General features: G+C 42.6%; 2 protein-coding genes, 1 non-coding gene and 2 pseudogenes across 3 annotated transcripts; 2 read left to right on the top strand and 3 right to left on the bottom strand.

Annotated features, from left to right (window-relative positions):
* Positions 1 to 553: 553 nt before the first annotated feature.
* Positions 554 to 3,490, bottom strand: LOC133925037 (uncharacterized). The gene is made up of 5 exons (XM_062370847.1): positions 3,089 to 3,490; positions 2,669 to 2,907; positions 2,110 to 2,222; positions 1,391 to 1,531; positions 554 to 1,005 (listed from the first exon to the last, which is right to left on the bottom strand). The coding sequence occupies exons 1-5, from the start codon at positions 3,363 to 3,365 to the stop codon at positions 747 to 749; spliced, it is 1,029 nt and encodes a 342-aa protein (XP_062226831.1). The 5' UTR covers positions 3,366 to 3,490; the 3' UTR covers positions 554 to 746.
* Positions 3,491 to 3,501: 11 nt separating this feature from the next.
* Positions 3,502 to 3,581, bottom strand: TRNAL-UAG (transfer RNA leucine (anticodon UAG)). The gene has a single exon. It is a non-coding gene; the product is annotated as a tRNA-Leu (tRNA).
* Positions 3,582 to 4,275: 694 nt separating this feature from the next.
* On the top strand, positions 4,276 to 5,269 carry LOC133925043 (uncharacterized; annotated as a pseudogene).
* Positions 5,270 to 9,059: 3,790 nt separating this feature from the next.
* Positions 9,060 to 12,042, bottom strand: LOC133885802 (sorting nexin 1-like; annotated as a pseudogene).
* A 2,977-nt stretch (positions 12,043 to 15,019) lies between these two features.
* LOC133925052 (protein S40-7-like) lies at positions 15,020 to 16,016 on the top strand. The gene has a single exon (XM_062370871.1). It carries the CDS (start codon positions 15,181 to 15,183, stop codon positions 15,814 to 15,816), a length of 636 nt encoding a protein of 211 aa, XP_062226855.1. The 5' UTR covers positions 15,020 to 15,180; the 3' UTR covers positions 15,817 to 16,016.

The raw sequence follows: 16,016 nt of genomic DNA on the forward strand, positions 1-16,016 counted from the left end.
TCAATAGGCTCGTAAGCTTGTGGTTAGGTTTGAGCTTATCTTATTAGAGTTTCTAACTAAGCTCGAATCAAATTTATAGCAAATCAAATTCAAATAACTCAGAGTCACGAGCTATTTTAAGCGTCCTAACGAGAGGTACCGGGCTTCGCTGCCGTGTCGCTGCGTTCGGCAAGGGAAGCTTGGCCTGCGCTTCGAAGCATATGCTTCCGGATATTGGATTTCCGTTGCTACACCCAACAGCCGTTCGCCTCTTCCACTCAAATGCTAGGCGTGGAACTCTGAAAGGCAACGCGACTGCTCCAGTTCCCAGGTGCCATATGAAAGCGGGCAACGAGTTTTCTGCCACTTGGGAAGCTATCATGTGCAATCAAGGGCAGGACTCTATCATTACATTCGTTCTGTAAAGTTGATGCCAGATGGTCATCTACTACATAACGAAATATCTATAGAGAAACAAAAGATCTTTACTACAAATTTGATACTATCATTCTGCATAGAATTCAGAGAGCATGGTGCCACAAAACATCTCTCCAAGCACTTCAATGCAATCACCTTGCAAAAAGAGACCATCGAATTATAATATTTTCTCTTTTATCAACAGTAGGTGCAATGTGTTTTTTGAAAAAGTGCAGAAAGAAAGCTCAAAGAGCTCTCATTCAATCACGACAACAGAGCAGAAACGTTATCCTTCCAGTTGTGAAGCATGACATGTCCCACTAAAAGAATGCTGCAGTTGACAATATTTCTCAACTTTTAACAGTTGACAGGAAGTTAGGCACCATTATCTCAAGTAGTCCCTTGGGATTGTCCATATGAACCCAATGGCCAGAGTTGGGAAGAACGTGAAGCGACACTTTCCCGGTATCAGGCTTGCACTCCCTCCTTGATAATGCTTTTAGCCTTTGAACATCGTCAGGGTCCCATCTATCACTGCGTTCTGCTTGTACTATTGCAACCTCCAAACCCTTTGGTGGGTTCTCCAGCAGTGCCCAATAGTCCCTTTCCCTGAAAATCAACAAATAACTTAACTCAGAAAAATAATTGACAGCAAAGCATAGGTCTATGATATAAAAAAAAGAACTCGACCATGAGGAGAGATGTCCCCCTGGCGTTGCTCCTAAGGTAGGGGTATACTGAACCTGGCTGGCTAGGAACATGCTAGCCAGAAATCTCAGGGAGGTACCAACATTTGGGTGCGCCTGGGTTTGAGCCTAGGTGGGTGGCCTCGACGGTAGACTCTATGAACCGAGCTACATAGGTCTATGATATTATGATTCATATCAACAGGCAATTATAGATACTGATGGATGATACACCATACACGGTTGCATGAGAGCTTCACTAACAGAAGGACAAGGAGACAGAGGGATAAAAATAAACTGAAACTTGCCTATAAGAATTGAACATGTCTATGGCAGCCTGAAGATCAAAAGCCCAGGTCACATGTTCATTGTCCTTCTTTAAGTTGCTGCCAATCCAATCTGAAAGTGACTTCGAAAATCCAAGGCTGAGCATGTGATCAACAACCCACCTGATAGTAACCACCGTGATATAATAGCATTAAGCTCAACAAATGTAAGGTGCTAAATATCTTCTATCCTTAAACAGTAAGTGGTGCTTGCTTAATTGCATCTGCAGTGCAGGGAAAAAAACCATTGATGCACCGGACATCAATAAAATATTTTTCAATAAAGGATTATGCTTCTGCTCCTCAAAAGTTTTACAGATTTCCGGATCAAGGACCAGTACCTAAAGTTATGTTTCCCTTTTGCAACAGAAGATGTGTCTAAGCTTATTTTGGTGCTTTAATTAAAACACCACTCCATGAAAGGCCTCAGATATTAAACAGTCCGAAAATTAATACAGCATTAAAAAATGCTCTACAGAAATTTTGCATCCACACACGTCTTCTCTGTGCAAGATTATAGCCTACGGATTAGAAGAGTAATTTTGGAGCCATAATCTCATTTTGCAAATAATTCTTTGTTGGCTACTTGACTCTGTTATTCTCTCTTTGGGTGCTGTTAGTCCTTGCATACATGTATCCATATAGATGCGAAAGGTAGCAAGGATTACTGAATCTCAGCAAGGGAAGGGAAGAGATAGTACTTGCGTGAGGGAAGCGAAGAAGGAAGACTTGCTAGCGTTTGAAGAACCTGCTCAACTTCACCATCACTGTTATCCGTTTCTACTTGTCCAGGGACAGAATCAAGCACCCAGAGCTGTTCTGCGTCAAATGAAACATATAACACAGCGATACACATCCTCTCCTTTTGATCCAGTAATATGTGGTAGGCATGACAACTGCTATTACCAATCCTTCAAACTATTACAAGAAACTAAGCAATGAACAAAAAGCAGAGAAAATATTGTAAATGTGACAGATGAAGCGAAAGTAAGTTGTCTGAGACTACTCAAATGCTAGATTAAAAATTTCAAGTGCAGAACTGAAAGACGTGTTCTTTGTCTCACACAAAATCATTCAATTCCACTATTCCGCATCATATTTGATATCGCTCCCAAGTAAACAATCAACCTCTATGAAATGATATCTGGGATGTGACTCCACACATATTTTCACTTCCAAAATCCAAACAATTTGTGAAGATTGAATCCAAACAAGTACGTTAGAATAAACTGTACCGAGACTAACAATAACCCCTCGCACCTGTTTGGGAAGAACAGCAGATTCTCCATACACACCACGCGAGCAGCTCTCCGCGAAGGCTAGCGCGACCTTTCCACCCATGGAGTGACCCACAACAACATCCGGCCATGGCCAGCCACGGGCCTTCACCAAACTGGCGAGGTCCTTCGCGGCACTGGACATGTCGTGGGGCAGGCCGAGCCCCTTGATCCCGGCCGACCTGCCGTGGTTCCTCAAATCCACAAGTACCATCCTCCACTCTGTACACGAATACATACACACACCAGGCCATAAAAAAATCACCTCTATATACAACTTCCTCTCCTCCCACGAGCAATTGGTAAACTAAATTATCGTTGGACATAATGAGAACTTAGATATGGGAAGGAAATTAGGGGGAACTAGTGTAATCATTGCATGAAATTTGAGCCTGGAGGATACCGTCAGAAGGGGTGTGGTTGTGGAGTTCGGAGGCGAGGGCGCGCGAGAAGGAGCGCCAGTTGCGGCCGGAGCCGAGGAGACCGTGGAGGACGAAGGCGGTGGCGGTGGGCTGCTTCTCGGGGGACAGCTGGATCTCGTCGAAGGCGAGGGTTTCGGTCTGATGGGAGGCGTCCGAGTGGACGGAGGAGGAGAGGAGGAGGCGCCACGGACACCAACCGGATGAGGATGAGAGGAGGCGCGAGCGGAGGGAGGACGAGGCCTGGAGAGACGCCGCCATGGCCGATCCCTTTTGCGGGAGCCCTGGCCAAGGCCGCGACGCCGATGTGAAGCAGCGATGGCTGCCGAAGGGAAGGGCTTAACCAGTTCGGGCAAAAAAAAAGTAAGAAAAAGGAAATAAAAGGGGACAAAAATATTGACAGCTGTGGGATTTGAACCCACGCCCTTTCGGACCAGAGCCTAAATCTGGCGCCTTAGACCACTCGGCCAAACTGTCTTCTGATAACAGAGGACTCTCAAAATATGTATTAAACATATTAATGTGTTGTTAAGGACTTATGATTGAATCCTGGTCCAGGATGATTTGAAGAAACGTTTTAGTGTTTCAGATCGTGCCTGCAAGGCTGGGCCACACAGAAGGTAGCTAAGCAGTTTGCTTCAGGGCGGCCATCAGTTTATTATCCATTCTTGTCCTCACAATCGAATGCAACTGATTTCATTACTGTCCTGAATCTCTACTCCGCCCTCCGCCGCAGAGAGCTTATGTACGCAGCAGCTGCGAGGCAAATGCTGGTGACCCGGCTATCCAGCTCTTCTTGTTCTTCAACGGTGCTGCAGAGGCATGTGTGCACTGGCAAGTTCCCCTCCATCTTTTTGTTCCGAGGATGGACATGACACTGGTTGACTGGTGGCCAGGAAAGGAACAACCGAGTTTTCAATCGTTCAAAGCCGTTGGCAGGCGATTTGAGCAGATCTATCTTATCAGAAGCGTGTTTCTGGGTTCTGGCCGGCAATCGTAGCCTCCTAGAGCTCCTGAGTCCGCCTTGAGCTTCCTTCCTTTGCTTGTTTTTTCTTTTCTTCTTTGTTTGTCATTTTTGTTGGACGTTGTCCTCCTCATGTCTAACGTTCATACTGGTCTCAACTAAGGGCGTCGATCCGATCGTTTGTATTCGTTTCTCTCTTCTTAATGAAACAACGTGCTCAGGCGCGTTCTCGAAAAAAAGTTCCCCTTCAGCGGGTCCGGGTGCTGGAAGAAGCGTGAGAAGCTCTCCGTTTTCAGAGCCAGAGAGGCCATCAAACCGCCGTTCGCCGCACCAGGGAAGGGCGGCATTGTCCCAGCCGGCGACGAGGAAGACGGAGTCAGCCTCGGCACAGTGAAACTGTTCGGTTCGAGACCTTGCTCTTCCAGGTTAGCGTTCCTGCCTCAAACTCAAAGAGTACAAGCACCCATGCAATTTACTGATGCTTCTGTATAACTGAAACTCTAAAAATGATGCTGTTTTTACTGGCAGTGGGGGAACAGCCTCTGCCAAGGCGCCAACCTGCCGCTTCCAGTGCCTCTGAAGGTAGACAGGTTAAGCGAGCTGCCGATATGATTTATTGCTCCAAAATTTCTTCACACGATGGGCAATTTTCACGTGCAAAACACAGGTGGACAAGGTTAAGGGTGGGATCAGACTAGGGTTCATCACAGTCAAGGACAGCGCGACACAGACGCTGGTCTATATCGACTGCGTGGTTTTTTTTTTTTTTTTTTTTTTTTTTTTTTTTACAACTGGATTCTCACTCTGAGGTCTTCATTGAAGGTTTAAATGGGGCGCGTGCGAGACGGGGGCCTCAAGCCCCCGACGGTTCGGCACCTCCCTTGGTGGTACCACCGGACCCCTTGTCCGTCCGCATCGACTGTGTGATTTCTCCAGCCACGGATGGCTTTGGCCCGGTATTCCGAGCAACCAGTCCTATGAAGGACAAGGAGCCACCAGGAGAGCCCAGAATCATGAGAAGCCTCCTCCAGGCGCTCCAAAAGTCTGTTCAAATAGCGCGAGTTTGCAAGATTCTGAATCATGTTATTCTATAGTTCTCTTATGTGCACTTCAAAAATGATGTTATAAATTACTCCGAGAAAGTTCCAGGAAACAGCAACATGTTCCAGCATTTCTTCATTATTCATGATAATTCTTGAGAGATTCCAGTAGCTGTAACAACCTAAATTCTTAAAATTAGAAAAATTTAAAACTTTTTCCAAGAAAACAAAAGACTTTTTAAAATCTAAATAAATTTCTAAGTGTGTATGTGTGCCTTTATGCATGTACACATATATATGAGTATGTGTGTTATATGTATAAATAGATATCTATATGCTTTTTTTCTTACAAAAGAATATCTATATATGTGTGTGTATAGGTATATATTTATTTGATTGCTTGATTGATTGATTGATTGATTTTGTGAGCTAATATTATATATACATACATACATACATACATACATATAGGGTATATAGAATAGAAAACGAAAATAAAATAAATAAAAGAAAAACCCTCTCTATCGCTGGGCCGAATCCCCTTGGCCTGCTAACCCTCCCACGCCTCTCCCCTCACTCACTTGCGCATGTAGGCCGAATGTGTCGTGCCAGTTGAGCTCGCTCGCTCAGCCCTCTCTCTGTCCTCTCATCCCCACATGCCATCCCTATCCTCCAGCTGCTCTGCTCTGTTTCTAACCTGGCAACAATAGCGGTGATGCCTCGCATCGGAGCCAGCCGAGCTGCACCCAAAGACTCCTAGAGACCGACGAGTCTGACACCACGTAGACTCTGCCGAAGCTCGCCTGCCTTATCTCCGCCAAGGCGCGACGTGATTGAGGGATCTGAGTCAAAGATGAAATTACCTGCCGCTTTGAAATCGAGAAAATCCAATGAGATAGAGAAGGGGATTCCTACAGATGCCTCGCTAGATGGACTCTAGGACACACAAGACTTTTTGCTGCTTATCTCTAACCGAAAGCATTCAAACGGAAGGAGATTGACTAAGTTTTGGATCTACCGCCACCATACCCCTCCCCGAACCCTCATTGTACCAAGATTGGACTCTTCCAAGCCCATGAGTATATATATGTGCCTAACGAGCCTCCTCCCAGGCCACCCAAGTTTTCTCCTAGCACTCGCCAAGAGAACCCAACCAAGAGGCCCCTACACGTCGTCGAAACCCGTCGCCCACCTCATGTCGCCGTTAGCCCTCTTTGCTCTTCGTCGACGACCACGTGTAGCTCATACGGGTTCGTCGCAACCCTTTGATCTTTTTCTGCCGCTCGTCGGAGAATTTGGCGCAGTGTGACGTGATTCCGACGATAATCTGGCTGCCTACCGCCATCTTAAAGCCGCCACCTCGCCGCTGTTCACCGAAGATCAACCAAGGTAACCCTAGCCATCCAATCTTGTTTCAACTGTCTAGATTAAAAGGATCCAGTACCTCTTAGTTTTGCCAATCAGAGACCGCCATGTGTCCATCATAATCCCAGTCAACCTTTTGCCATGTCACCTCATCGAGTCAACATGCCATGTCAGCCGTTTTACTGATGTGTCGTTTCATGTTAGCCAAACAGCCCAATCAACATGCCCAGTCAGTGTTTTTTCTTTCTAATCGCTATGATAACATCATAATACTTAAATTTACGTAATAAAATTGTATCTTAGTGCAAAAATAATTCTAGGAAATAATGATAAATAGGAAATTAATTTCTAATAATATTAATAATGTTTATAGGTTTATTTAATTCTGTTATGGTTTTAAAATTCAAATAAATATTTGTTAATTTTGTTTAATGTTTTTCCTATGGTTTAAAAATAGAATAAAAATAATTTTATAAGTAGGATAAACTCCGAAATAGTTTTAGTAATGTTTAATGATGTTTTTGCTATGTTTTTAATTGTGCTTAATGTTTTTATAAAGCTTAATAATTAAAGTAAATGCAAATAAAATTTTAGAAAAATTCTAGAAAATCCCAGAAAATCATAGATGACTTTAAAAAAGTAATAGAAAATTCATGGCAACATAATTTCAACTGTAGTTAATCTTTTTATTCATGTTTTTATCTTTAGAAAATCATAACTTGTTAACCGTAGCTCCGTTTTGACATGTAATTTCGCTGGATTATCCGAAAAAGCGTGATCTTGTATGTGATGATGTTTGCTGTGTGATATTTGGTTCTTTTTGGATCATAGTGTTTATGTGTTGACTCTTTGATTATAGATGCCAACGTTCTAGATGAGCTAAAAGGATTTTAAGGCCAAGATTTCGCTGAAGACCCAACTAAGTCAAGTGAAGGAAAGTTATATTCTTGATCATTTTGATCCCAGTTTACAAATATTTTGTTTTACAAACATGCATCCTAATAATATGTTGGGAATCTCAAGTGTTAGGTTTTATCATAGTCTTCCCTTATCATCCTTATCGCCTTAGTATAATTTTGGGTTATGGAAGGGTAGATGACGCTTACCTTTGCTATGGGATGATAATCATGATAATTATTCCACAAATTTGATAATGGTCCTATGTACCAATGATAAAATATGATGAAATAATTTTTGTAGCAGCATGGTATAGGGATTTGAGCAAGTGGTATGTTGAGATGTATGGTTGGAAAAGCGGTAGTCTTGCTCAAATCTAATGACCGATTCATTGGGTGATCTTTACATGTTTACAATACAACTATAAGCCTAATATGGGATGAACTTGGCTATGTAATTTGCTTACTCTCAGTATAATATAGACCAGACAGAAGAGCGGTGAATGGACGATGCATTGGGATCCGAAAGGCTCAAGAGGGAGCTTTTGTTGTTGAGGTGGAATCACGCAACAGTGAAACCTTAGCGGGTACACATGTGCTGAGAGGGATATTGTAAAGGTTTGTAGTGATCTTTTGACCGCACATCTTAGGTAGTGTGCAGTGTGCCTGATCAACATGAGCAAAATAGAGACTTAGTCACCTACTTACGGGTGATGAAATCACGACTTGTGGGTAATATACAACCTCTGCAGAGTTAAAACTGAATATTGGCCATGCTCACGGTCACGAGCAGCATAGAAAATGTACCATAATTATAACTTGATGGTTTAGTTAGTGTGATCAACTGTGACGGTGAGAACTATAGTTGAGATGTGGGTCAGTCACGATGGTGGGAATCATGATTGAGGTATGTTATCTATAGTTTAACTTTGGTGATGGGAGCTATGCTCGAGGTGTTTATTGTTCAACCTTGGTGGTTAAAACTTTGGTTGAGGTGATCAGTTAGTTAGATCAAGATGGATATAATCTTGAGGTGATTTGTTATTCACTTAATTATTATTATTTTTCAAATTGATTTACTTAAATACTATTTTATGCAAAAAGAGTTATTTAGCTATATTCTTGTTAAAGCCTTCATACGCACACTATTTCCTTCACAATTTGCTAAGTAGGATATATGCTCACACTTGCTATAACCCAATACTCAATTGAAAAGGAATTAGAAGACTTCATGAAGGATGTATTCTAGAAAGATGTTCTACATCAATTATTCTCCTATAGAGTTATCAATGAAGATGAAGACTATGTTTAAGATTCACTGCAGTGTTTTTGTTCTTCAACTTTTGGAGATCTTTTATAAGATGATTTGTCGATTAAGGTAGAAATATTATAATTATTATCATCGATAAAATTACTATGTGTTAAAATTGATTCTTGAGCTCATCACATAGATAAGATTAATAAGTTTTCTTATACCGGTCTCGACAGTAGCTAGGTCAATTGGTCAAAGAAAAGAAGATGGTTATACACACTCATGCAGCAATAAATGATGTCGACTGAATCTAACAACTAGATCATTTCCAAACATCAACTATACAGGATTCAGTGTCAAAATAGGCCAGGAAAAAACAGCCTAAAACTAGCCAAGTGCCAACCACTATCTCAAACATCATGAGGCAACACATCACATTTATGATGTGGAACAAGCTTCAAGCTTTGGGAGGACGCTGCGCCATGCATCAGCAATATCTTTGGCTAGCTTAGCCTGACCTTTGGCAAATTCATGGAATGCGAGTCCAATATCAGCAGTTTTCTGCTCCTGGAAACGAGCAAGCTCTTCATTCATTACTCTAACTATGTGTTCAAACCTCTTTGTGGCCTCCTCGCTGCCTGCTTTCAACTGTACGCACAACAAGACACTAGTCAAAACAGTTGTTCATTCACAGCAGGAGTTCCTCAAAACGAATGAACTTGCCTCTCTGAACTCCATCTCTGCTTCGGCAACCTTTCTCAGGGTTCATGAACTTCAACTTTTCACTACAGCAAGAATAGAACTATAACATTTTAAGGTAGTAGTAGTATGTTGTACTTATAGATAGGCATTTCTTATTTAATCATGAGAATCTTGAATTTGATAGGTGAAGTCACTGGATCAAAATAATTTTCCTGATTAATTAATACTTTGTTGCTGAGCAGGAAATAGGTAAATGCAATATGCAACACATACAGGTTAAGCTCTTTATACTTCCTCTCCTGATCCAAATCAAAGTGCTGCCTGAAAGCATTGGCTCGATCCACCATAGTTGCCTGTTATAAATGTGAGAATAAAGTCATGAGCCTCAATTTAGTTTACTGTTAACATTTCTTCAACATTATAATCGATCCTCCATTTGCGTATTGATGCCAAGAGAGTGATGCTCACTTTTATTGATCGCCCAGCACACACATAATCTTTCAAATGTTCTTTGAAGTTAAAGAGATGATGGTCTGCCTATAGTAAAAAGCGTGTCCATGTCATTAAGTTAAAGAAACATAGAAAATAAATTGTTACATATGGAACCTCGTGCCAAGCAGAAACATGTAAGAGTTTCATGATTACCTCTCTCTACAGCTTTATCAACAACATCTCAGACTTAGATCCAACTTCAGAAAACACCTTTTCCATCAAATCTCCTTCACAAGCACCCAAAAGTTTAACCGCCTTCCCGAAGTTCGCCAAACATTGCCCAAGTTCTAATAAATGAAAATCAGGACTGTGTAATTGATCTTACTATTCAATAAACAAAATTGCATAACTAAGAAAGGAAGTTGAGATATTGTTGCCTATGTTGGGCTTCTCGGCAGCACCTTAAACGAAATTATATATACCTTTATGTCTTTTCACAAGACAGAATGCCTGTTTCTGGGCCTCTGCTAAATGATTTTCTAGCTCAAATATGTAATTTTTAAGCTTCTTGTATTCAGGAGTAGATTCCTCCACAGGCTTTTCTTTTCCAAGAACAACATCACTGACTTTTGACTGTACATCCTATAAAATACCAGCGATTATTAACCAGAAAATACAATGCCAACATTGAGGAGGGTCATGATGTTCTTCATAATAAAATAAAATATTGTTCAGCAAGTAGCAAGAATGTCTTACTGGATACTTGAGAGACAGTACCTTAAACATCTGTATGAAATCTGTAGGCTTCTTAAATATACCAGTCTCATAAGACCTTGCTGTATCCATTCTCTGCTTCAAGCATACTCAAAACAAACAACAACATGAGCAAGAGGAAAGCATCAAAACAAACAATAATAATTCGGTTAAAAGATAAGAGATATGTAAGGCATAGAGTCATGGTCCTCATGGATATAGAAAGTTCTAAGACAACTATCAAGGGAGGATCAACCCTGTGAGGTACAAGGTTGCAAAAGACTATAGTGAAGTCTGTAGTTGAATTCACATAACAAACTCAAATGATCGGACATTCACAACTGATGTATATGGCAAACTCTTATCAATCATGCAGTGACATTACTTTATCTGGTTCTGATTGCAAATTAAGAATGAAATCAAGTAAAATGATTGATTCACCTAAGAGTAACTTGTCTATTAACAGCTACTCTAAGGACATATATGCAAATCGTTCCAAAATACTTCATTCATAAGATCAAATGCCAAAAATTATATAATACACATATTTCAAGAACCACATGATTATGAAAAGAAACATAACTAGAATATAATCAAATCATATGAATCCAAAAGCAACAAGGAACAATTTAGCATTCTACTGCTGCACATCAGAATAATTTACCTCTTCATCTGCCTGCAAAAATGTCTTCAAGTCTTCACTTTGCTTGAGTTCAGGGTGTGAAGCCATTCTGTTAGTGAACAAGTCTAGAGCTTGACGCCGCAATTCAATGAACTCTTTGCTAAACCGGAATTTCTCTAAGGGTAAAGCAAAATAACAACAACCCGGTAAGCAAGACACACAAAGTATTGGCACTATAGTCCACCAATCCAGAATCCAGATACTTTTTCTGTCATAAAGAGATTATGAGAAAAGTTTGTTAAGAGTTATAATCTGCTATTTCACCAACAGCATTCTTCTCTGGAAGGGGAGGAATAAAAATGCCTTTGTATTTCTCAGCAAGTTGATCATGCAACCATTCAAAATCACTATAGCATCGAATAACAATTTTCTCTGGTCCCTCGAATTTAGGCAGGTTGGTCTATAGAAACAAACGTTACCGAATTGGCAAATCAACAGCAGAGAAATCATATTATAGCCAAAAACAATGTATCTTCTGAAAACAATAGGTCAATATGATATAGCTACTATATAGCATGCAAGCCAAAAACAAATAAGAGACTAAGAGAGAATATGGAACTAAAACAATTGTCGGAGGACAACTCAATAAGCCACACAGTCCAAGAGCCACATGTTGGTACAAGAAACATTGGTAGGTTATATGATTGCCACGTCGTTCCGCACACTAATTGTTCAGCTGCTTGAATGGAAGTTTATCAAATCACTACTGTTTTGGTTTCTTACTGAAACATGAATATACATTTTTCACAAACTCAAACCCACAACCATCTTCTTCATGCCATAAGGCGACCTCCTTCGTATTGTCCTGATGCTCCAATTAAGGGCAGGTCCAGTGGTTACCGGCGAGATCATGGCGAGCTTCGCGGCGAAGCCTCCTCTCCGTGGTGCGGGACGGCGAAGCTGCGGGAAGAACAGGACGACTTGGGAAGAAAAGGAAAAGGATTTTTTTTTTCTTTTACGCTTGGATTTTTCATGGGCGCTTTTGGCTCCGAAAACTGAACGATCGTATCCATCCAGAATATCCTATAACCAAACTCACCCATAACGTTTGATTCAAAGGTATGTATAGATAAGGGGGCACTGAAAGTAAAAAAAATTGTTGGACGATTCTATATATATTTTAAATGAGCTGTGATTTAATTTTAATTGGTTAAAGTAAATATATTTTTAAGCATATTTTAAATAATATTATCTTTTAAACTATTTATCTGATTTAGGTCTGATTGTACTATTATATTTATTGTAATTAAATTAACAAAATAAAATCTTGCAGTATTATATTTTGATGAATAACTAAATATATGACAAACGAGTCCTATAAAATTTTATGTAAGCTCACCCGAATCATTTTTACATTCAACTAAAAAAATGAAACCATTATATCATACTACAAAACAAAATTTTGATTTTTTTTTACCAATAAACACATGCTCATATCTCACCTAATCTTCTCGAACAACCAATCGCACATGATTACACGCCTGGATGAGTCCAGGCTGCCAAGTGGGCCTAGCCTGTGCTTAGCCTGGCCTGAGCCCGCGTTTAGGACTGGCCCAAGTGTGGTCTGATCTAGGATCGGAGCCGTATAAAAACTACACGAATCTCAAACCGCGGGCTAAGATCCTCTATTCCTCTTGCCCCGCTTCTTCAACAAAAGCCAGGGAAACGCTAATTCGCGGAGTTTTTTTTTATTTTTATATTTTTTATTAAAAATTTAAATAAATAGATTTTTTGAAAAAAATTATAAAATTAGACGCCTGCAGTCCACTGAAAGAGCGGTTAGGCCTGTTTACCGTCTCTTGGGAGGGTGGGTGGTCTAACAGCCCCCTCAGAAGGCGGCAAGGGTGCTAACCGCCTTCTCAAGGGGCGGGTAGGGTCTGCGAGGGCGGTTAGCAGCCTAGCCGTCCTCTGAGGGGGCGGTAATGACATATTTTTTGTTGAAAGTTGCAAAATTTTGTGTTTTTCGTCAAAATTTAAAATAGGGAATTTACAAAATTTGGAATTAAAAAGGTTGAGGAGTAGTGAAAACGGTATACTGAGGAAGCGAGAATTTGGAGTAGGTTACGTAATTTTCGGAGAATAAAAAATCAGTATTTGTGAACAAATTATATATGTGAAGCACTCACAACATATTACACGGGTATGAGGTTGCGAATGGTGACAAACATAAGATTAAACATATGGTGGAAAATATTACATGAGACTGTAAACATGATGACACGATGAGGAAAAGAATGTGGCATGTACGATTCGCACAAAGACCTACTTATTAGTACGTCGCTCCTAATCATAACATGCCTTAGGGACTGGAAATATGTCAGATTACATTAGACTAAGCCCAAGGGAGTCCCTTCACGGACAGATTCCCGTCGTGAAGGGATTCCCGTTCCCTTCAGCGCTCCCAACGGTTTTCCTTCACGGTTCCCTTCACGACGGGATTCCCAGGGTCATTCCTTTCAGTACGGGATTCTCTCTCCGTTCCCTTCGCGATTCCCCTCGAAGGGAAGCTGTTGGAGATGAGAGGAAATAAAGGGAATGAGAACAGAGAAGGGAATCGGGAAGGGAACGAAATGAAGGGAAAATGATTGGAGATAGTCTTAGATACTCTCTATTGAGTGCATTTAGGATATTTTTCCTTTCGGAGGGCATCGAGACATGTCGTCTTAGCACGGCGGGCTCTCTCCCGCTTCTTTGCCCTCTCAGCCTCCCAAGCCTAAGCCACAGTATGGTCGTGCACCTCCTTTCTTATGCGCTCTTTTTCCTGCCGCTTTAGGCAAAGTTCCTCTTGCTGTTGCTCATACTCCCGACGTGCCTAAGCTTCCCTTCTCCACCTCATATTCATGTTGACCCACTACTTATGTTCCTCATTTTGCTCATTGTCGAGCCATTGAATAAAATCACAGAGCGATGGAGGGGACTGAACAAATAGAACAAGATGAGCGGTTAGTAAAATAGGGTGCGAAATCGGCAAAGATGTGGCTGATATTTGTTGCTATACCAGTGAATACTCATATATTCTATGTCGAGGCTTGTAGAGCCTGCAACGGTCACCACAGAAGCACATCGTTGATTCGATACCTCGAGGGATGAAAATCTCCCGATGTTTCTTTGGTGGGCTTGGTGGAGCTGAGGAAGACATTGCACTTGAGAGATCTGAGAAATGAGTGGTGCATCAACGTATGGAGGTTCGGCTATTTATGGTGGGGGAACGCAGGAGCATTGGATTCTCTCTTGAAGAAAGGAGTGAGTGGAAGGGCTCAGAGGGTGCAGGGGTATTGGATTCCATCTTAAAGAATGTGAAAGTTGTGACATTGATGATGGACACAGATTCCATGTGTATTGGTATCCGCTTAAGAAACTAATACCAGCTGTCCCTATTCTCACTTTTCACGAAAGCAAACCCCAGTGGCAAGACTTGGTTGTTACCGTCGACCCCCAATTGAAGACAATATCTGTCCTTTGTACTTTCCAGTCAGGAATGTTCCATTCAGGCAAGTGATGGGTCGACAGTACCGAAATGCTTTGATGGTTGCAGCGAATACAAAGAAAGCACGCTGCAATGCTCATTTCCCGCTGTACTCCGCATCAATCGAGTGATAATACTTGATATCATAGTAGCTGACTGGGTTCCTTCCACAAATTATGGCTAATTGACGAGGTAGATTGTGATATGAATCTTCATATATTCTGATCTCATCTCAATAGCTTTCTGTTTTGTCCTCCATACCTTCGCATAGTTTATTATGTACTGAAATTTTTTTCAATAACATAGATTATTGATCGTGACTTATACCTTAAGTTGTCCACAATCTCCCCGTATACAATCCCAATGGGCTCCGCTACTGACTCGTGGATCCCATGTCCGCATTGGCACGCCTCCCATTTAATACGCGCCGATGACCTGCGCGCTCGCCGCCGGCTCGCCACCTCCCACCAGCGACGTGACGTCTACCCCACCCTCACACCCGACGGCACTCGCTCAGCTCAGCCATGGACCGCACGCGCCACAAGAGCTCCCTCAGCTCCGAGCGCTTCATCGGCTCCTTCCTCCCCTCCGCGGCCGCCGGCGACCAGACCGCCTCCGCGGCCTTCGAGCTCGACGAGGACGACCTCTTCGCCGCGGGATCCGGCTCGCCCGAGCCTCCGCAGCCGGCGCGACGCCCGCTCATCCTCTCATCCATCCGCACCGGAAACCCTAGACCCCTCCCCCGCCTCCGGCGCCCGCCGGAGGGCATCCTTGACGCTCTCCCTGAGCGCCGCCGTTCGCCGCCTCTATCCTCTTCGTCGGCGTCGTCTTCCTCGACCTCCTCCCCGGCTGCGGCCCCTCCTCGCATGATCCCCGCCGTGCCCCGCCCGGCGCCGGCGCCGCATATGCCGCAGTCTGCGCCAGTCAACGTCCCTGCGGCGCGGCTGCGGAAGCCGGCGGTGGTGGCGATGATGGATGAAGCGGAGGATGAGGACGACGAAGAGATGCTGCCGCCGCACGAGATGGTGGCGCGCGCTCGTGCGCGGGAGTCGCCGATGACGACGTTCTCGATGCTGGAGGGAGCCGGGCGCACGCTCAAGGGGCGGGACCTTCGTCAGGTACGCAATGCTGTCTGGCGGCAGACTGGATTCCTCGACTGAACCGTGCCATTTGCACTGGCCAGTAGCCTTCGGTAGATTTCAGTGATTGGATTTGTATGTCTGGTTGCTATGTACGTTATTGATGATTGGATGTTTATTTTGGCTGCACCTGTAAAACTTGTCTGTTCTATTACATATTACTTGTAAACTCTTGATTTGAGCAGTTAAGTTGCCGATATTGGAATATTCGGTTGGCTTAA

This window comes from Phragmites australis, chromosome 1, assembly GCF_958298935.1.
Source record: "Phragmites australis chromosome 1, lpPhrAust1.1, whole genome shotgun sequence".
NCBI lineage: Eukaryota > Viridiplantae > Streptophyta > Magnoliopsida > Poales > Poaceae > Phragmites > Phragmites australis.

Excerpts from the sequence above, each read along its gene's own strand:
- LOC133925037 (XM_062370847.1), bottom strand. The coding sequence starts at position 3,365 with ATGGCGGCGTCTCTCCAGGCCTCGTCCTCCCTCCGCTCGCGCCTCCTC. Across the intron at positions 2,908-3,088 it reads CAACCACACCCCTTCTGACG|AGTGGAGGATGGTACTTGTG; the intron begins GTATCCTCCAGG and ends ATTCGTGTACAG. Across the intron at positions 2,223-2,668 it reads CTGCTGTTCTTCCCAAACAG|CTCTGGGTGCTTGATTCTGT; the intron begins GTGCGAGGGGTT and ends GACGCAGAACAG.
- LOC133925052 (XM_062370871.1), top strand. The coding sequence starts at position 15,181 with ATGGACCGCACGCGCCACAAGAGCTCCCTCAGCTCCGAGCGCTTCATC.